The sequence below is a fragment of the Podarcis bocagei genome (assembly GCF_964188305.1).
Source record: "Podarcis bocagei genome assembly, chromosome: 7".
Lineage (NCBI taxonomy): Eukaryota > Metazoa > Chordata > Lepidosauria > Squamata > Lacertidae > Podarcis > Podarcis bocagei.
In genome coordinates this window covers 15,894,547-15,915,872 of record NC_138132.1, presented here as the reverse complement: position 1 = coordinate 15,915,872, position 21,326 = coordinate 15,894,547, and the positions used below count along the sequence as shown (strand labels likewise).

Sequence of the window (21,326 nt, the reverse complement as noted above, 5' to 3'; positions counted from 1 at the left end):
TCACCCCAACCTTCTGGAGCAGATCTGGGGGGGGGGGGCACAAGGAGAAAATAAGGAGGGCAAGTTCTGCTGTGGAGCAGGAAGTCCTTACGCAAATGAGGTGACTTGGTTGGATGCCAAAGTATCATACCACTTGTGGATAGTACATCTGTATGGATCTTTCCAATGTAAATAGAGCTCCGTGGATACTGCTGTGAGAAGGTGGTTTATCAAACTCTTACAAGGGACATCTTTATTTCACCCTGTAAATCAGCAAAACTAATCCCAGTTCTATTTCCATAACTCTGTGGAAGAGATTGGAAAGGATTGCAAAAACCTCTTTCAGACATTCCCACCGGAGGTAAATCAGCGCCCCAAGATTTTGACATTCATTTTCTCAACAGCTGTAATAATTCTAACTGTTCAACCTCAGTGTTTGAGCGGTTCAGTTTTTATCTCTGGAACTCAGATGCCTTGGGATGATGAGCTACACTTCTTGAATGGCAGCAGGTTCTGCAGATTCAGAGGGAAGCCACTGCGCAATGCACTTGATTGTGTTTCAAGACACAGCATCCTGGTTGCCTGAAGTTAGACTCCCTCATGGGACATAGAAATCTGCCTTATACCGAGTCAATTTTTTGCTCCATGCAGCTCATTAACATCTACACTCGCCAACAGCACCTCTCCAGGGTGTCATACAGGGAGCTTCTTCCCACCCTACTTGGACATGCAGGGAATTTAATTTGGGCTCTCCTGCTTGCAAGACTACTGAGTTATAGCTCTTCCTCAAAAGAAAACTGTTGTTGAGTGGTGAATGATGCTGGAGAATCTGGCCCTTGCTTCTCTTCATAGATTCAGGACAGATAAAACGAAGCACACAGTGCATAGTTCAGCTTTGGAACTTGCTCCCATGAGAGGCGGTGATGGCCATGAATTTGGATGGCTTTCAAAGAGGACTGGACACATTCATGGAGGAAAGGGCTGTCAATGGCTGCTAGCCGCAGTCGGAGGCAGGAATGCTTTTGAATACCAGCTGCTGGAAACCACAGGAGGGAAGAGTGCTAGGGTCTTGTTTTGTGGGTTTCCCCCAGGTACCTGGCTGGCCAATATGAGAACAGGATGCTGAACCAGGTGGGTCACTGGTGTGATCCAACAGTCTCTTCTTATGTTCTGATTGCCTTTCTCTTTCTCCCTGCTTCAGTTTCTCCCTCTCTGTTGCTTTTTGTATCCTTTCCTCCAGCTTTCCCTCCCATCCCAACCAGACTGGCTGGATTCCTGAAGCCTGACACATCCCCGCCTTCCCATCCATCCTTTGGGATGCTCCAAACATCTCCTCCTGAAATCCTGGCTTGTGACTCACCTTGATACCAGGTGGGTCCGGTCCAACGTGTCCTCTGGTGCCACACTTTGCGCTCACGTGCCTGGCAACCCTCCTTTGCACTGTCCCCTCCCAGCCATTGTGAAAGCAGCAGAGCCCAGCCTGGGACCAATTGGGAGTTCAAAGTGGCACCTTTGTTTGGGGCTGGTCCTTACGGAAGGGCAGGATTGGGTGGGAGTATTTAGGAGGTTATTAAAGGCAGTGCCAGGCAGCAGGTCAGAGACAGGGGCTCAGGACACAGCAAGGAGTTTAGAGCTGTTTCAAGATGGCCAAGACTTGGGCAATTTTGCTGCTACCTGCTCTCTTCTACCAAGGTAAACTAAAGATGGATTGATAGGAAATACTATTGTTGTTATTATTAATTTTTATAATGATGTTGCAGAATGCACACTTTTAGTTTAGCTTTCAGCGGTGCAGGCAAGGCCAGATTAAGACCTTTAGAGGCCCCAGGCACCGTAAAATATTTTTTTTATTTCTCAAAAGGAAACCTACCTTAAGATGGAAAATAATGTTTGTTTTTGTATACTTCTACTTTATTCCATGATACGAACAATTTATTTACCAGTTTACAGCCAAATTTTGTGCTTTAATTAATAGAGATGAATTTTGTCTCAGAATTTGTAAACTGAAAAGCAGAGTTGCGGGTCCATGGAAAAACTAACAGTGGAAAATTTCTGTGGTGCCCCTTGATACTCTAGCACATGCTCATTTTGCTAATGGTTCATCCATCTCTGGGGGCAGGTTTGATATTGCAGGATCACGAGCACTTTTTCATCAGTCCTGCTCTTTTATCCTTTTGACGTCATCTTAAATTTTACATTCAGTATGCCTTTCCTGCTATAAGACATTTCAGTGATGTATGGGATTGTCCTGTAAGTCTGTAATGCAGAGATGCCCAAAATATTCCCTCCTTGGTAGCTGCTCCTGTAACAGCGGTTGGATCTACAGCAGTTGCCCAGTGATATTGTTTAGTTCTAGCCAAGTAGAGTTTGGCATCATCCACACTTAAATGCATTTAAATTCCTAGAGTTACCTGGGAAGCGAGATGGATGGTTAAACCACTCTGGGAATGGTAGCTCCATGAAGGGAATATGGGCTGCCTAACAGCTCTCAGCACTTTGGACACAAACTACAGCTCCCAGGGTTTTGCAGGGGAAGACAGGACTGTTTTAAGTGGTGTAATAGTGCTTGAAATGTAGCTAGTGCAGACGTGGATTCCTGCAATTCAAATCTCCCTTAAGGAGCTATGACCTCACTGCTTTGTTGCTTTTCCAGTCTGCTGGCAACCCTAACTAAGTGAACCAAGGCTAAAGAGATGCAGTTCACTCCAGGCTGCTGCAGCAATGAGGTGGACAAGCTAAATCATGAAATGAGGCTTCTTGCATTGAGACTGACCTGCTTCTCCAGCAAAGTTCAAAGTTCTTTAATTGTACTATTGAGGACCAGCCTTTACAGGAGAAAAACCACAGCACGGGGTCAGAGCATCTTTTTGCATGCAGGAGGTCCAAAGTTCAATTCCCAGCATTTCCAGGTAGAGCTGGAGAGCTGAAATCCTGGAGAGCAGCTGTCACTCAGTGTAGACAATACTGAGCAAGATGGACCCTAAGGTCTGTCTCAGTCTAAGGCAGCTTATTAATTAACTAAATTTTTAGACCCCCTTTGTCTGAAGACCACAGGGCAGTTTGCAACACAGAACCCAAATGTCAACACGCAACGTAATACCTATACCTCATAAATACTGAAAGAGTTAGAATCATGGGATAGCTCAGTTGGTTAGAACATGGTGCTGAGAACGCCAAGGTTGCAGGTTCGATCCCCATATGGGACAGCTGCATATTCAGATTGGACTAGACGATCGTCAGGATCGTTCCAACTCTATAATGCTGTGATTCTATGATCTGTAGAATTGGAAAGATCCCAAGGGACATCTAGTCCTATGCAGGACTATTATTATAGAATTATAATAAATACGTAATAAAATACAGATGATTGTAACAGCAACAGCATCAAAAACAAGGGAGGCAAGAATCAGCAACCAGGTAACTAAAATGCAAAAAACCCCAATGCAAAAATACCTTATATTTTCTCTAGCCAAAGACAGCGCTTAATCCTAGCCACTGCACAGAAAATGGCAGACCTTCCTAGTTCTTGCCTGGGAGCTTTCCTTTTCTTTCCCAATCTTTCAGTCTGGGCAATCTTCACTTCCTTCCCTCTCACTCCCCACAGTTCCTTCCCCAAATCCACCTGCCACCTTAATGTTTCTGTAGCTTCTGTAGCAAGGAGAGGGAGAGAGAGGACTGGGAGGCAGCGTGGGGAAGCACCACCCTGAGAATGACTTGTCCCAAATTTGACATAAACACCCAGAAGGTGCCTCCTCCTCCTCCTCCATGGACAGGGATTTTACAAAACACCTTATGACGGAAAGAGGACAATTAGCAAACAACGTGATCCTCTGGCTTCCCGGGTTCTCTGGTCCAGGAATTCTGGAGACCAGAATAATTATGTGGGGTGCGGTTCCATGCATCCCATAAACATGTGTCCCAGAAACTTATTCTCTTTTGTTCTTGTTGTTGTTGTCTTTAAAAATTGGAGCCTAATCTTTGAAACAACAACAACAACAAAAAGGAGACGAAGTTTCTGATCCTCATGGGAGGAGCCACTATAGCAGAAACAAGGAACCTGGTGTCTTCCAGATGTTGTTGGACCAAAACTCCCATCAGCCTCAGCTGGCATGGCTAATGGTCAGGGATGGGGTGTGTGTGTTGCTTCAAGTATCTTGAGTGCCCCCCCTTTTCTCCATGCCCGCCCTCTCTAATTGAGAAGGAAGGGGGAGCCTGCCTTTGCCATGTTTTTGCTCCCAAAATTCCCAAAGCTGCATGTTAAAAGTTCACTATGTGGGGATTAATTTCTCTTTAATATCTTCCTGCACTGGGTGTTTATTCTGAAGTAAGTCCTACTGAACTGGGGGACTCATGCACACAACCAATGACTTTAAACAGTCCTGGCTTCCGCCAAATAATCCTGAGAACTGTAGTTTGTTAAGTGTGCCGAGCAGGGCTTTTTTCCCCAGCTGGAACTCACTGGAACTGCCATTGCTATTATATGGGAACAAGGGTTCATGGTGAGTTCCAGCACCTCTTTTTCTAGAAAAATAGCACTGGTGCTGAGAGTTGTTAGAGACTTTTATTCCACCCCCAGAACTACAATTCCCAGAACAGTTTAACAATAAACACTTCTTCCCAGGGGACTGCAACCCTGGGGTCTCCTAAGAGCTCTCAGCACCTGTAAGAAACTGCAGCTCCCAGGATTCCATGGAGGAGATGCCATTTTATGGAGAACCTAGACACCTGCCAACTAAAACTTTTAAAATGTTTTAAAAATGTTCTTTTGAATTTTTTTGTATGTGGGGGTGGGGTGGGGGGGATAGATGTTTATTGGGCCTGGGAATTTGTTTGATTTTATGTTTTTGTAATTTTTATTGTTTTTTGTTTGTATTGTTTTATTTGGGGTTTTTTTAAGGTGTTATTTTGTTCTTAAGGGGTGGGGTCAGGGCTGCTGGGGAGTAGGTCCCAGCAAACAAAATGGCTGGGGCATGTTCCACTGGGGGGAATGCACTGAGACAACCGATCTCAGTGATCACGGGTAGGAGGAGGAGTTACGTTAAGACTAGACCATGTCATTACAGAGGAGGCAGGTTTAGTCGTTGTCTGAGGACTATCCCTGCCTCCGGGTCTGGTCCTGACCGGATGGATACTAGAATCAGCAAGGGATACCCACATGACCTGAAGGTGCTGCTGTGCAATGCCAGGTCAATGATTCATAAGACCACTGCCATCCATGACTTGACCTGGCATGTGTAACAGAGACTTGGTTGGATGAAGCAGATGGGCCTGTCCTTGCCGCTGCTTGTCCACCATGTTTCTCTTACGCACAGCAACCCAGGCCTTGTGGGCGGGGAGGGGGGGGGTTGCAGTGATTTTTAGGAAGTCATTAGTTTGCACCAGGCGTCCTATTGGGAAGACCCAGTTTTCCGAGTACATGTTCTGGAAGTTGGGCAATAGGGGCAGTACAGGATTCCTTTTGGTGTACCGACCTCCCCGCTGCACCAAGGATTCCCTGCCCGAGCTGCTTCAGGTCGTGGCGGATGTTCTCCTGGAGACACCTAGTCCTAGGGGATTTTAACATCCATGCCGACACGACCTTACAAGGGGCCGCTTGGGACTTCGTGGAAAGCATGGCCTCCATGGGGCTGTCCCTGAATAAGTCTGGCCCAACCCATAGCCGCGGACATGCCTTGGACCTGGTGTTTACCTCTATGGATGTTGGTGATCTGACACTAAGTAAAAGCGAAACGAAAGAAGTGCCATGGTCAGATCACTTCCTGGTGCAACTGGACTTCTCTGCGACCCATCCCCTCTGCAGGGAGGTGGGACCGATTCGGATGGTCTGCCCCCACTACTTAATGGATCCAAATGGTTTCCAGAGAGTGGTAGGGGATGCTCTATCCTATGTTGATGGCCTTTCAGCCGATTCCCTGGTGGCCCACTAGAATGTGGAGTTAACCAGGGCTATTGACTGTTTGGCTCCGAAGCGCCCTCTCCGATTGCATGGAGCCCGGAGAGCCCCGTGGTTTTTCACGGATCTGAGGGCAATGAAACAATCGTTGAGACGGCTAGAGCCCCGGTGGCGGATAACTCATTCCGAATCTGATCGGACACAGGTTAGAGCTCAACGTCAAGCCTACCAAGTGGTGATAGCGACAGCAAAGAAGACTTTCTTCGCCGCCTCTATTGCATCTGCAGAAAACAGCAGCAGGAGACTTTTTCAGGTGGTTCACAATTTAGCGGAACCACCTGCGACATCGGGGCCCAGTACGGGCCACATGATCTCCTGCAATGATTTTGCAAAGTTTTTTGCAGATAAAATCGCTCAGATTCGGGAAGAAGTAGACTCCACCGTGGGAGCAGGGCCAGGGCAGGAGAGTGCTAGAGTCCTGTCTAGTCAAGTTGTGTGGGATCAATTCCAATCTGTTACCTCCGAGGATGTGGACAGGCTGCTTGGACGAGTGAAGCCAACCACCTGTCTCCTGGATCCTTGCCCATCCTGGCTTATAAAAGCTAGCCGGGAAGGACTGGGCGATGGGCTTTGTGGGGTGGTGAATGCTTCCCTCCATGACCCGCTGAAAGAGGCGGTTATTAAACCGCTTCTTAAAAAAACATCTTTAGATGCGGCCACGATGGCCAATTATCGCCCAGTCTCAAATCTTCCATTCTTGGGCAAGGTGATTGAGCAAGTCCTTGCTGAACAACTCCAGGCACGCCTGGAAGAAGCGGACCATTTGGATCCTTTCCAGTCGGGATTCAGGCCTCATCATGGGACTGAAACTGCCTTGGTCGCACTGGTTGATGATCTCCGGCGGGCTAGGGACAAAGGTGAGAGCTGTTTCCTAGTTCTGCTGGATCTCTCAGCGGCGTTTGATACCATCGACCATAACATCCTTCTGGACTGTCTTGAGGGGCTGGGAGCTGGGGGCACTGTCATACAGTGGTTCCGCTCCTTCCTCCTGGGCCGTGTTCAGAAAGTGGTGGGGGGGGGATGAGTGTTCAGACCCCTGGGCTCTCACTTGTGGGGTGCCTCAGGGTTCTGTCCTCTCCCCCATGCTTTTCAACATTTACATGCAGCCACTGGGAGAGATCATCAGGAGGTTTGCGCTGGGTGTTCATCAGTATGCGGATGATACCCAGCTCTACCTCTCTTTTAAATCAGAACCAGTGAAGGTGGTGAAGGTCCTGTGTGAGTGTCTGGAAGCGGTTGGAGTATGGATGGCGGCTAACAGATTGAGGTTGAATCCTGACAAGACAGAAGTACTGTTTTTGGGGGACAGGAGGCGAGCAGGTGTGGAGGATTCCCTGGTCCTGAATGGGGTAACTGTGCCCCTGAAGGACCAGGTGCGCAGCCTGGGAGTCATGTTGGACTCACAGCTGTCCATGGAGGCACAGGTCAAATCTGTATCCAGGGCAGCTGTTTACCAGCTCCATCTGGTACGTAGGCTGAGACCCTATCTGCCTGCAGACTGTCTCACCAGAGTGGTACATGCTCTGGTTATCTCCCGCTTGGACTACTGCAATGCGCTCTACGTGGGGCTACCTTTGAAGTGACCCGGAAACTACAACTAATCCAGAATGCGGCAGCTAGACTGGTGACTGGGAGCGGCCGCCGAGACCATATAACACCGGTCTTGAAAGACCTACATTGGCTCCCAGTATGTTTCCGAGCACAATTCAAAGTGTTGGTGCTGACCTTTAAAGCCCTAAACAGCCTCGGTCCAGTATATCTGAAGGAGCGTCTCCTCCCCCATTGTTCTGCCCGGACACTGAGGTCCAGCTCCAAGGGCCTTCTGGCAGTTCCCTCACTGCGAGAGGCCAAGTTACAGGGAACCAGGCAGAGGGCCTTCTCCGTAGTGGCGCCCGCCCTGTGGAACGCCCTCCCATCAGATGTCAAAGCGATAAACATCTACCTGACATTCAGAAGACATCTGAAGGCAGCCCTGTTCAGGGAAGTTTTTAATATGTGACATTTTAGTGTATCTTTCATCTTTGTTGGAAGCCGCCCACAGTGGCTGGGGAAACCCAGCCAGATGGGCGGGGTACAAATAATAAATTGTTGTTGTTGTTGTTGTTGTTGTTGTTGTTGTTGTTATTTCAGCATTCATTCTGATTTGATCGTGGGGAGGTTACATAAAGTGGGATGGTTATCCCATGCTTTCTGGGATAGCATTTTCTTGTCACTTTTCAGACCATTCCACAAAGGCATTCCACAGAGGTTCAATGCAGTCATTTGATGTTCATTGGGTGCCAGCTAAGGATTACAATGCCTGCTGTTGACCGACACACACCCTGCAATATCAGTCCCGGAATAAAAATCTTGGAGAGATAAGCACTTTGCATTTGCCGACTCTTGCTTATTTATTTTAAACTGCATGTGATGCAAGCGAAATCCAATATGCAAAGAACTGTGGAAGTGATACTCGTGGTGTGCAACGAGAAACATTAAAATCTGATGAGCCTGCATGACATATTCCCAACGTGCTCCTCGTTGCGTAACTCAGTTCCACAGCTGAGCAGCCAGCAGATGGCATCCAACAGGCACAGTTTTCCCTCGCAAAGGCTTCGACCCACAAACATGAGACTCTTAATCTCCGGGTCGTGGGTTCAAGCCCCACATGCGACAAAAGATTCCTGCATTGCAGGGGGTTGGACTAGATGACCCTTGTGGTCCCTTTCAACTCTACAATTCTGGATCTGGGGGAATTTATCAGTATGCATCAAAGTAAAAGTCAAACAAAAGTATGGATGAGCCCAAAGCCTCCCCATATTGGGGGAAAGCACACCTGGTGAATATCTGCCTGTTGCGCAGATGCTAAAGGGCGGAGTGGAAGAAGCAGCCTTAGACCTGACCAATTTCTCTCCGTCCTCTTCCAGCTTTTTCCTTGCAATGCAACACGTGTCACGGTGAGTACGATTGCTTAGGAGAGAATGTGACGTGCGAAGATCCTTCAGCCAGCTGCTCAACATCTGTCCGAAAGGCTTATGTCGGTAAGCATCATTTTTAGCGGTGGTCATGCGTACTTCTTGTTTGTTTTGTAAGGACTGCGGGTCATCCATACACAAAAAAACACGTTCATTCTAAAAACAAACAGATTAGAACAGCGTTCTAATGTCGTGATCGGGGCTAAATAAAGCCACAAACCAGTGAGCTAGCTTTCGAGCTTCACAGAACTCTTCCTCATATTGAGCTTGGTGATCAACAGTAAAAAGTCTGGTGTTGGGGTGGCCAGAATGTTGCTGTTAGAGGGCGTAGTAGAGGAAATCTGAAGTTTCAGGTCTTGCCTTTATCACCATGCCATCACCATGCTTTCTGGGCAAATTTGAGGTTGGGGCACGAGAAAACAATACTAACTAACCTATCCTGAAGCCTGCCAATTGTTCTGGGAGCTGAGCATGTGTGTGTGTGTGTCTCCTTGCAATAGAAAACTCAAGTTGTGAGTGCCAACAGGAATCCCAAACTTTGGGGTTCGTAATTAATGTTAAGTAGGAACCCCATGCTTGATATATCAGCTACTCAGTTTGTGGGGCGCTACAAAATGTGGGGGGGGGGTTGCTGCCCCCCGAAAAACCCCCGCAAAACTTTGGCACAGGTTTGCAGAGGACCCCAAATTTGGGGGTTGTAGTTCATGGGCCCCCAACAGGATTGTAGTGAAAAGAGGCGATGAGAAACAAGAGCAAGCTATCGGCAAGCTTGGGGGAAATCCATAGTTTGCAGAAGTGTCAATGGGCAGCAGAAGTGGGTCAGCAGAGGTGGAGGTGGTAGTGATGCCCAATGGTCAGGCGAAGTAGACCTTCCTCGGTGCACGACCATAGCAGGCTTAAGGCAGGGCCCTTCTCGGCCCAGCCTGACTCACAAAGAGACACTTCACAGAGTTCCCCTGCTTGATTTGCCCTAATATTATTATTATTATTATTATTATTATTATTATTATTATTATTATTAGTGTGGGAATGAAATGAAAGGTACCTCTGGGTTTCATACAGCAAAAGGAAAACTGGGCTCGGGTTCCAGTTTGTGAGATGCTGCGTTAACTACAACATTATTTCTTTCCCTGCCCAGGCTTCCTGGAATTCCAGTCGGTGAGGAAAGGCTGTGCCCCCCAGCTGTTTCCCCACGAATCCATCTCCCTCAACTCTCACCTCATGTCTCTTTCGTACCAGGCACGCTACTGTGCTGAGGATGGCTGTAACAATGAGACCTACTTTGGTGAGTCGTGTGGCTGCTGGCAACCAAAATGAAACCAGGTTGAAATTTTTTTGGGGGTGGGGTGGATTTTGAGGGAGGCTGAAAGCGTATTGAGATGATACATGAAATTTCCAAGAGAGAGTTACCTAGAGGTCCACCATTGTTACCTGTTTTCTCTTGAGGTATGTAGGAACTTGTTCTACTGTATGAATGCGATGAATAAATATGACAAGGGTGAAGTTTGCATTCCTTGCCTTGCTTGCAAAGTGGTTAGCATGTTGGACCAGGACCTTGGCCAGGGTTCGACACCACACTCAGCTATGAAGCTCACCTTGGGCCAATCAACTCACTCTCAGCCTGGCCTACCTCTCACGGTTGTTGTGAGGATAGAATGGGGATTGATTGATTGATGGATTGTATTTCTATTCCGCTTTTCATTCAAATGAATCTCAAAGTGGCATACAATCAATAAATAACCGTAACATAATAAATCATAATATCACATCGCGAATACAGCATACATAATATAAAACAATTAACGAATTATCAATAAAACAGTTGCAATCTATAAAAAACCCCTCAAAACATCAACTAAAAAAATAAGCTATACCTCACAATTACGGCAAGTCATGTGATTAACAAATCAATGAGGCATTTAGAATCTATAAATATTAAAAACATTCACAAAATAGCAACTGAAAATATAAGCTAAGCACTTAAATTCATTCACACAATCTCTGCGCCCCCGTGACTCATAACCTTTCACTCTGTTCAGTTCATTAACTGCCTTGAGCTCCTTGGAGGAAAGGTAGGATTTAAATGAAATAAAGAAAGTCGGTTTTTTAAATAAAAAACACTCCCAGGTACCTTTGCTGATTGTCCATAGGATGCCATCCCCCCTGCCCTCCTTTGCCATCTCACTGTGCTCTCCCTCCCTAAGCACATGCTAACCCCCACCTCCTGTCTCCCCCCAGTCTCCCATCCTGCCCCTGTCAATCACATGCGCTGCCACAGCTGTGCCACCCAAGGAGCCTGGTGCCCCGAAGCTTCTCGCACTCAGATCAGCTGTGCTGGGGATCAGGACCAGTGTTTGGATCTTGCCGTCACCGGAAAACTGGGTGAGTTGGTGGGGGGGGGGCGGTAGGCAGTGCAGGGTGTGTGGGGGAGGGAAAGAGGTGAGGTGTTTTTCGGAAGAGGGAGGTGATGATGGGAGGGACCCGTGGAGATGTGGGAGGAGACACAAAGGGGAGAAACCTGGCAAATCAGAACTGGGGATAAGAGTCTGCTGGATCACCGTGGCCAACCAGAGGCCTGTGGGAAGCTTGCAAGCAGGACTCAACCACAAGGCAGCGCTGTCCCCTCCTGATGTTTCCAGCAACTGCTGTTCAGAAGCATTACTGCAGAACATAGCCACCATGACCATCAGCCACTGATAGACTTCCCCTCCTCCATGATGGGTTCTGCAGTGTCTTATGTCTTTCACTGTCAATTATGCCTGCAGGTCCGTATGACAACATGAAGATGAAGGGCTGCACCAACCTCCCACGGTGCCAGGAGACCTTGAGCTTCCACTCTGCAGACCGTACCATCCATGCCAGCTGCTGCTCAACAGCCCTCTGCAATACCTTCAACCCAGGTAACTACTAAACTTGATAGCCGGGCATCAGATATAGAATTGTACGGTATAGGATCAATTTGTTTTCTTGTGACAGTGGGTTCCCCAGCATGCTAAGCCACCCTCAGTCCTTATCTCATACATCTGCAACAGTGGTGGTGTGGCCTTGTGTCCTCCCAGAGTTCTTGGTAGAGCACAGCCATCATAGCTAGTCGTCATTGATTTCCTTTTGCTCCATGAATTTCTCCAGTCTTCCTTTTGTTGTGTTGTTGTTGTTTAGTCATTTAGTCATGTCTGACTCTTCATGACCCCATAGACCAGAGCATGCCAGGCACTCCTGTCTTCCACTGCTTCCCGCAGTTTGGTCAAACTCCTGTTGGTAGCGTTGAGAACACTGTCCAACCTTCTCGTCCTCTGTTGTCCCCTTCTCCTTGTGCCCTCCATCTTTCCCAACATCAGGGTCTTTTCCAGAGAGTCTTCTCTTCTCATGAGGTGGCCAAAGTATTGGATCCTCAGCTTCAGGATCTGTCCTTCCAGTGAGCACTCAGGGCTGATTTCCTTCAGAATGGATATGTTTGATCTTCTTGCAGTCCATGGACTCTTAAAAGTCTCCTCCAGCACCATAATTAAAAAGCATCAATTCTTCGGCAATCAGCCTTCTTTATGGTCCAGCTCCACCTGGAGCAGGAACCGGCAAGCCACTCCAGTACCCCTGCCAAGAAAACTCCATGGACAAAGTCCTCTTTTAGACCTATCCAACTTGGTGGCCATCACTGCTTCTTGGTAGACCAAGTTCCATAGTTTAACTATGCGCTGGATGAAGAAGTATCCCTCTTTTCCCTGTTCTGAATCTTCCAGTTTTCAGTTCCTTTGGATGTCCATGAGTTCCAGTGTTAGGAGAGAATGAGCAAGTCCTTTCCTCTAGCCCCCTTTTCCCTGCCAGGCTACCTGGTCTACGCTCAGGGCTGATGGGAGTTGTAGCCTAGCAACTTCTATTTTTTTTAAAAAAATTTTTATTGAATTTTCAAATTATAACAACAAATTTTCCACAAATCTTAATTAAACAATTTATATATCCATATTTCTCCCCCCCCTTTGGCTTCCCCCGTATTTCTGTACTGATTTATTCAACAATTTCTATACCCTGCTGGTTTGACCTCTTATATAGTTGTGAAAGTTTAGTCAAAACCTGCCAATGAGTCCAAGTCTTTATACTGTCTTTTTATACAATTTATAAATGGTTCCCACTCTTTTTTGAAATCAGTGTTCTCTCTCATGTATCCTCTCTGTCAGCTTAGCCAGTTTCACGTAGTCCATAAGCTTGGTTTGCCATTCTTCCTTTGTTGGCATTTTCTCTTTTTTTCATACTTGTGCTGATAAAATTCTTGCTGCTGTTGTTGCATACATAAACAATCTTGCTGCTAGCAACTTCTAGAGGACTACAGATGAGGGATGCAGTCAAATGCTTAGGACACTGGTATATTCTACAGGTGACCTTGGTCTTGTTGTTTTTTGTATAGCTAGCCTTGAATGTATTGTCTCTTTGGGCCAAACAAGGCGGAACATCCATTGGTGATTTCTGTCTGGACCATGGCAGGCAGAGAAGGCAAGGGTGGCTCCTGCTGGGCTTCTATTGGTGAAGACAGAAGTCTTGGTCACTGGCAAAGGTCAGCCAAACCTCATCAGCATGATCTTAGTGATCCTCAGCATAAATTCTACTCATTGAATTCTACTCAGTATTGATCCAGAGCAGAACTCCAATGTATAGTTAGTAGACTAAAAACTTAAACACATTGCAGGATTCCCAAAAAATAGACCAGAGGCAACTGTATTTCATCCAGCAGAGCTTTACTGCTACTGAAAGCAAATGAGCATAATGGTCACAAATCTAATACATTCATGATTGGCAGTGTCCAGTTGCAGCAGACTTAACTTAAACTTACAATAACTTATAATAGGTCTAAATCATAACACTATATACAGAACACCAGAAGGAAGAGAGATAGAAACATCATGAACCTTCTGCTTGTTTTTTTCACACAGAGAAGCTTCCGGAACCCTCTTGAATTAATCAGAATAGGAAAGATTTCTTCTGCACTAAGAAATGCAAACTGACAAAGGAATCGGGCAGTCTTTTGGGTACTCTGTGCCCATTGCTTAGGGCTTTGTGAATTGACGCAATAACTTGGTCTGGTAGAAAATAGGCATCCAGGTCCACTCTTGCAGCAAGGAAATAACATGCACTCCTTGTAGCTGGAAGCGAGTCCAGTCCACAACCTGCTGCTTGTGCAAATGGCAGGAGGATTCCTGGTTGTTAGGACAAAGGTATGCCTCGTGGCTGTTTCTTTCACTTTTCTCTCTCCTTTCAGATCTTCATGTCCAAAGCCAGGCAACGAACGGGCTAGAATGCTATAGCTGTGTGGATGACAATGGCTCTGGGTCCGGGTGCTCCAAAAAATCAATCTCCAAGGTGCAATGCACAGGCATCCACAACATGTGCTTGGAGGGGATTGGCAACAGCCGTAAAGGTGAGTGTTGATCTGCAAGACTCCCTACACTTAAGTTTCCGGTGCCATTCTGGTTAGGAAGAGGAGGCAAGCATTTTTTTGTTTCCTTCCAGAAACAGCAAAACCAGAGTCAAAAGTGGGCAGGACACTCCCCCCCTTCTCGTATCCAAAGGTGTAGTAGTCTGAGGTCGGGTGGGGGTTGAAGACTTGTTACTCTTTCTGTGTTAGGGTCCCTGTCTCCAGCATCTGAGAGCTACCCAACAAGCATAAAATGGGAACTTTTTAGTCACTGGGAAGAAGTCTTTTCAATGCTTTGCATTAACTACAGTCCAAAAAAGTGCAAGGGGGGGGGGTGAGTCAGACACTGAGGATTGGCCCCTAGGGCCACTCTGGAGAAGGTGCACAGGAAGAACTCTGAGTTGTTCCATGGGCTGCAGAGCTAAATGTTTAGGTACACCAAAAGAACAAGATGCTTCAGTTTCAAGAGATTAGTGTGCAAGTTCTGCTGCATGCACTGGGCACCAAAACCCACCCAAAAGGTTAAATCTCTCTAAAAGAAATTGTAGGAGCTCTCCAAATCATTTTCCAGCCACGTGTCATATGAGATTTAAGGTGTGCGATAAGGGCTGCAGTTCACACTCGCCCAGGGAGAGTAACCACAACAGCCTTGTAGGGAGCAATAAACCCTTTTGCCTAATTGTCTCTGTTCCCTTTTCTTTTCTTCACCTGCAGCTGGTAGGGATTTGGGCCTAGTGACCTTCAAAGGCTGCGCCTCCCCAGCCATGTGCCAGAGCTCTCTCCTGGCTTTGGTACAAGAGCTGGACAACGCTGACGTCATGTGTTGCCAAGGCAACCTCTGCAATGACCGCATCGTGGATGGCGTGGTGACGCAGCGCATAGTCCCTGCGGACAGTGCTGACACCACAACGGTGGCAGAGTGCGCCACCCCCACGCCATCTGGCACTGCACCAAATCCTGACTGCATCTATGATGATGAGGATGAAGACAGCGTTGCGGTTGCCCACGTCCCCGCTGGTGCAGACCTGTCTCCCGGGAGCCATGTCGATAATGAGACAGCCTACAAGGTCAATGAGAAGGAAGGGAGTGAGTCTTTGGTCAATGAAGGCGACCGTAACCACTCAACGACTGCAGGCGAACACGTTGTCAATGAGAATATCGTTGGTGATCACACAGAGGGCCACACTGTCTCCCCTGCGGGCACCGCAGACTCTGAGGACATGGCAGCAGGCAGTTCCTCAGCTGCCACAAACTTGGACGAGAGCAACGCTGGCACCAACGCCACCTCTTCTGGCAATCATGGCAGTGTTGTTGTGCTGGTGCCCGTCGTAGTCCCCAAGAAGAATGCCACTTCTGCCACTGCTACCACCACCTCCTCTTCCTCCTCAGAAACAAGCGCCGGCAACATGGTTGTGGTGGCTTCCAGCGATGATGATGATGAGTATGAAGAATGTGAGGCAGAAGAAGAGGCCATCAGCACCGGGCAGCAGTTCATGGCTGGTAAGGAGGCAAACCGTGAAGGTTCGGCTGCCACCCACCCTTCAGGTGTGTTCTACGAAAGTGAAACCCGGCCACATGGGTCTGCTCACTCTCCTGCTGTCGGTACCACAGGAAACACCAATGTGGACCACACTGGCCACACTACTACTAGCAGCGAAACCTTTGCCGTCGGTGGCAATCATGGAGATGCCAGTGGCGAGCATGTCACCGTTGATGGTAGCAGTCCCCAGCCAGGCCATGCCACCAGTGGCTCCACCACGGGAGGAAAGGTGGAGGCAGGTGCCCCTGTTGTGATCACTGCCAACGCACCAGCCACCACCAGCAGTCCTGCCGGAGCAGTCCTCGTTTCTGGAGCAGCAGCTGGCACTCCACGCCCCAAGAAGAAGATCCCATGCAAGCGGCCCAGGCCCCAAAGCCAACCCGGCGTGAACCTGGCATCCGCACCTGGAGCTGAGAGCCGAGGCGTGGAAGACACTGCCACCAAGAACCCTGAACCCTCGTTGTTCAGTGATGCTAAGCATCCAGAGCTCAATGCAGGGGGGAAAGGCAGCCTTGACAATGGGGCTTTGGGCCTTGTCTCCAACTTGGGCCTCTTCTGTTTCACTCTCCTGTTGGCTGCCCTGTTGCATTGAACCCACAGAGGCTGGGATTGGGGTTAGGTCTGTTGATTTGTTTTAGACAATGCTTTTTTCTGAAAAAAAAATCTTTTGGTACTCTCATTTTGACTCAAGAAAACCACCATTTTATAGTTCAAATAGGGGAAAATAAATACAGTAAATGGACAAAAGTACAAAGAACATGGATTACCTCATATTACACAGCTGTCAACTCACAGTAACTTCCACACTGGCATGAGGTTCCGTCTGAGACTCAGGAGACACCGGGAACAGAAATGAAGCTGACATCGGAGGTGGTAACAATGAAACTGACCAATCACCGTGCTAGATTCCAACTCCTACTTCACACATTAAACACTCACTTCTGTCTGAGGCTCAGGGAACACCGTGACAGGAAATGAGGCCACCATTGGGCATAGCAATGGAACTGATGATTCACTGGGCTAGAGAAGAAACTATTTTTTTTTAAAAAAATAGTTTCTTCTTCCGTTAGATTCACAAAATGTTTAGGGGTACACATACCCCTGTGTCCCCCCCAGAAAAAAGCACCGGTTTTAGAAGCAAGGAGTACGGCTTCCCACCCCTTGATCTACTGTCATTTCCTTTCATAAAAGAACATTCGAACCCACACAGGGTTTAAAGGAGAAGTGTAATCCAGAATAAAATTTGGAATGCTTGGGTTTTGCATGAAAGTATGCATGGGTGTGTGAGAGAATATGCACAAATGAATAAAACAAATGGCATCTTGCTCCCTCCTGGTAGGAAAAATGGGATGAGGCTCCGTGTGTTTCATATACCCTACAAGACCCTTGGCTGAAAGAAGAGTCTTGCTTATATTCAGGCTGAGCTGGGAACTCCTCCTGGACTGATTCGGGAGGTGGGGTGCCATATTAACATGTAGTTAGAGAAGTATATATTCCACATAACCAACAGGATACACAAGTAGAGCAGTTAACCCATAACATATTGGTAGGTCTGTTTGTTTTCATATGCTGCTAGTGAGGTTTGTACAGTTCACTCAGCTGTGCCAATAATGCGCAGCTATGGGCAACTGCAAGCACACATTGACACACAATATATTTATTAGGAAATCTACAATGGGATGTTTTTTGTGTTTTTTTTTACAATTATATATATATTCCAGATACACAGAGCAAAGCTCAGTCGGTCACAAGCAAAACTCAGGGCTCCTCCAAGCTCAGGAAGGCGACTCTGAGCTCCAGGGTCAATTCAGTCCCATCTAGGCATTGTGAAGGCTAATTGCAAAATACAGCAAATGGAGAGGAGCATCCATATTCCACTTGGGGGGGGGGGAATATGGCTTTAAAATGATTTTTTATTCTGCATTCATGATGGCTTGTGCTCAGGATACTATCAGGGCAGTCTGACATGATCTTGCTTTCAGTACCGTTTGTACATGCAAAAGTTCTAGGGCGATCACACAGCTTCCTTTCTAATCAGTGCATATCCTGTAACTACCCGGTGAAACCCCTTAACTATTTATATCACCAATGTTCTGGTTTATTTTTGTACCACTTTTCGTTGCACTGTGGTCCCTCCGAGGAGCAATCATGTAGTAGAATTGGGGAAGCATCGTGAAACATCTAATAAAGGAGAATGAACCTACCACTAAGGCACTTTTCTTGGGTCAAAAGCATGTTGCAAAGCACACCTGTGATGAAATGCTGGTCAAGGGGGCGGGGGGGAGCAGCTCTGGTTGCACATTGGGACTGAGGTATAAAATCACCCAAATCCAAAATGTGACACATATCCTGAGGAACCCACCTCCTACCCCCACTTTGTGCATAAGCCAGAGAAAAAGGATGTTCGGTGTCACAACACTTGGAATTTTCCTTGAGATAAATACAGACAGAGCACAAACTACCCCTTAATTCTTCTCCCCAACAGAAACAAAGTTTGTTTAGGGTGCTGAGAGTTGTGGTGACAGCCCATGTTCCTAGGGTTGCCATATTTCAAGAAGTAAAAATCCAGACACAAAAACTGAGCTTTTGGGGGTGGGGGTGGGGAATCAACCACAAACTTGTTAAGATTCCCCCCCCCCGGATGCTAATTTCACCGTTCCAGATATTCCAGACATATGGCAGCCGTATCTGTCCCCTTCACAGAGCTCCAGTTCCTACAGTAGTTTAACAATCAATCCCTCTTCACAGGGAACTCTGGGAATTGCAGTGCTGGGAGAGGAATAAGAGGTCTCCTAATGACTCACAGAACTCTTAACTAACCACAGCTCGCAGCACTCTCTGGGGGAAGCCATGACTGTTCAAAGGGGTATAACAGTGCTTTAAATATATGATGTGGATACAGACTAACTAAGCACTGCCTGCAGGCCTCACCTTTCTCACTGCTAACCTAAACACAGATGCCTTTGGAGCGTCCCATTTCTAGCTTTGACCTTGCAGAACACCTTGCCCATTGCCTGGTAGTGGGCAGGGTATTCAAGCTCCCTTGCAATTAAGAAACAATGTTATTTTAAAAACAACACACTAACACTGCAATTAAAACGATTGCGTGCTCGTTTTCTAGGTCATCAAAACAACTATTGCAACATAGCTGCCATCTGTCAAAGCGTTGCCCAGAGGAGCAGCTAGATAAAATTATTGGTTGGTTTGCCACAACTGAATGGCTGAAAACCCAGGGAGGGCCTTCCCCCGATGACTCATCTTAGGGCAGATTCACGTAAATATGTACCAATTTGTTGCACACAGTCCAGGCATCTTTCCTTGGGAATGTAACAGTCTTCCTTACGTACCTTGGTGCATGCCAGATTTGGACATGCGAAAAGGCAGCTTTCCAATGTAGCGCGTCCATTGCCCTGTTGGCTGCCATATGGAAATTGACTGTGCAAGTGGCATGAGAAACAATTGAAGACTGGATCCGACCCGTGCTCTAGTCACATGCAATTAATTGTAAAAATATGAAGTTCCGCAGTTCCCTGGAAGTTCAGGTGGCTTTCAGGATGTTGTCAAAAACAAAGATGGCGGCCACTGGGAGCTGGCAAGAGTGTTGTTGCTGCTGCTGTTTTTTAAAAAAGAAGGCAGGACAAGTGTGAATGAACCTTCCATGGTGCTGTCTGAGGTTGCTAGTGCTGGACCTCAGTATGGATATTGTAGTAGGGTTGCCATATTTCAAAAAGTGAAAATCTGAACACAAAATTGTTGAGTTTTGTGTGTGTGTGTGTGTGTGTGTGTGAAATGTCAAATTAAAGTAAGCTGGTCCGCAGCACTTTCAGAACCACTTTGGATCCAGGAGCTTAAATCTAGCCTGTGGCTTCCTATTGGTTCTTTAAACGTCCAGAAGCCCAAGAGGTTCAGCAATCTTCTAGATGGGGGGCTTGTGGCCCTCCAGATGTTACTGGACTCTAATTCCCATCATTCTTGGCCACCTTGTCAAGAACCAGTGGGAGACAACATCCAGCAACAGCTGGAAGGCCACAAACACAAGACAGCACAAGAACTCAGCCAAACTCCATTTACTTCACGTTTATTACGCACCAGGGAATTTGACTTCTATGAGGAAATAGCTATGTTTAAATTACATTTAAAGAGTGTGCAGTCTGTATGCCTGTTCACACAAATACGGTAGTTGAGCTGTACATTCAAGCTGTGTACACATTACTGGTTTAAAATGCAGCTAGGGCTTTTCCAGCAGGACAAATGGGTTTTTACCATGAGTGTCCTCTTGTTTTAAATTTATTTTTTGTTTTAGTGTTTGTAACTGTTTTAATTACCTTATGTGGAAATTGCCTTGAGATGGTGAATTAAGTGCTTCTTCTTCTTCTTGTTGTTGTTAATACAGTTTTTGACATGTAGCATTCAACCCATGTACAATCTGTATATCTCTTTACATAACAGTTAAGCTGTACAAGTCAATAAGTGTACACTCTTTCAAGCAAACACATCTCCATGTATAGACACAATCTGAACCCGTGTTCAGTGAAACATGGCAACAAGGCTACAGTTAAGCTGGCTTAATCATGAGTCCCTTTCCCCAGGGACCTCTGCAAAGGAGTGTTTCATGGGGAGATGCCAACAATCTAAACAAATCTCAGGCAGAGATTATCTGTGCCATCAGCAAACTACAATTCCCAGTAGCTCCTTTGGAGGAACCCCGACTCTGAAATTGGCATAAATAAATGTGTTGTGTGCATAGGGGCCTCATGTCCCATTGCCCTAAGGAAAAGAACCGCAACCGCATTTCCCTACTTCTGTCTTTGTTAATTAATTTACAATTGCTGCATGATATAACGAGTTCAGTTTCCATGCTGTGGGACAAAACTAGGAGGATGTCCCCATGCTGTGGGACAAAACTAGGCTCTGTTTATTTATAACTCCAAGGCTTTTCCGTAACGGAATGAACTTAAATTAGGGAGGAGGAAACCCTGCTAAATTCTCAGATTGCTAATTATAGAACCCTTGCTTTCAATGAGTTTGCAAGTGCTGCAGCAAACAGAGTTTTCTCTAGGTCTAGACAAAAGTCATATATGCACCTTTGTGACTGAAATCCTTCACAGGCATTCTTAGCTTGTAGTGTGAGCACTTGTTGCTGAGGTGTGTGGGTGTATTATTGTGGTAGCAAGTTCTATCTCCAATCTGCACATATTTACTGTAAGATCTAAACAACAACAACCCCTGAAAAGACAGCTGTATTAGTGGACAGTGGGAATGGCTGAGGAATGTAATATTTACAAATTCCCATTTGCATTGATCTGATTCACACCTCCCAGATTAATTTGGTTTTTTCCCCTTCTCAAAATTATGTTATCCACTATGGGGGAACAAGCCCCTGTTGAGATGACCATGCTGTAACTCACTCTATGTAGACTAAAGGTGTAAATATGTGTAATCAAACCATTCAGTTGTACCTTGGATCCTGAACGCCTTGCAAGTCGAACGTTTTGA

At 46.7% G+C, this 21,326-nt stretch overlaps 1 protein-coding gene across 1 annotated transcript; it reads left to right on the top strand.

Moving 5' to 3' along the window:
* The first annotated feature begins 1,521 nt into the window (after nucleotides 1–1,521).
* LOC308590338 (uncharacterized protein) lies at nucleotides 1,522–18,033 on the top strand. Its single transcript, XM_081200314.1, has 7 exons — nucleotides 1,522–1,671; nucleotides 8,839–8,952; nucleotides 10,025–10,171; nucleotides 11,125–11,268; nucleotides 11,652–11,786; nucleotides 14,135–14,293; nucleotides 15,005–18,033. Exons 1-7 carry the CDS (start codon nucleotides 1,623–1,625, stop codon nucleotides 16,420–16,422), a joined length of 2,166 nt encoding a protein of 721 aa, XP_081056440.1. The 5' UTR covers nucleotides 1,522–1,622; the 3' UTR covers nucleotides 16,423–18,033.
* The last annotated feature ends 3,293 nt before the right edge of the window (nucleotides 18,034–21,326 follow it).

Bases quoted from the DNA above. Each gene is read 5' to 3' on its own strand.
- LOC308590338 (XM_081200314.1), top strand. From the start codon at position 1,623: ATGGCCAAGACTTGGGCAATTTTGCTGCTACCTGCTCTCTTCTACCAA. The intron at 1,672-8,838 runs GTAAACTAAAGA...GTCCTCTTCCAG, and splicing joins ACCTGCTCTCTTCTACCAAG to CTTTTTCCTTGCAATGCAAC. The intron at 11,787-14,134 runs GTAACTACTAAA...CTCTCCTTTCAG, and splicing joins CTGCAATACCTTCAACCCAG to ATCTTCATGTCCAAAGCCAG.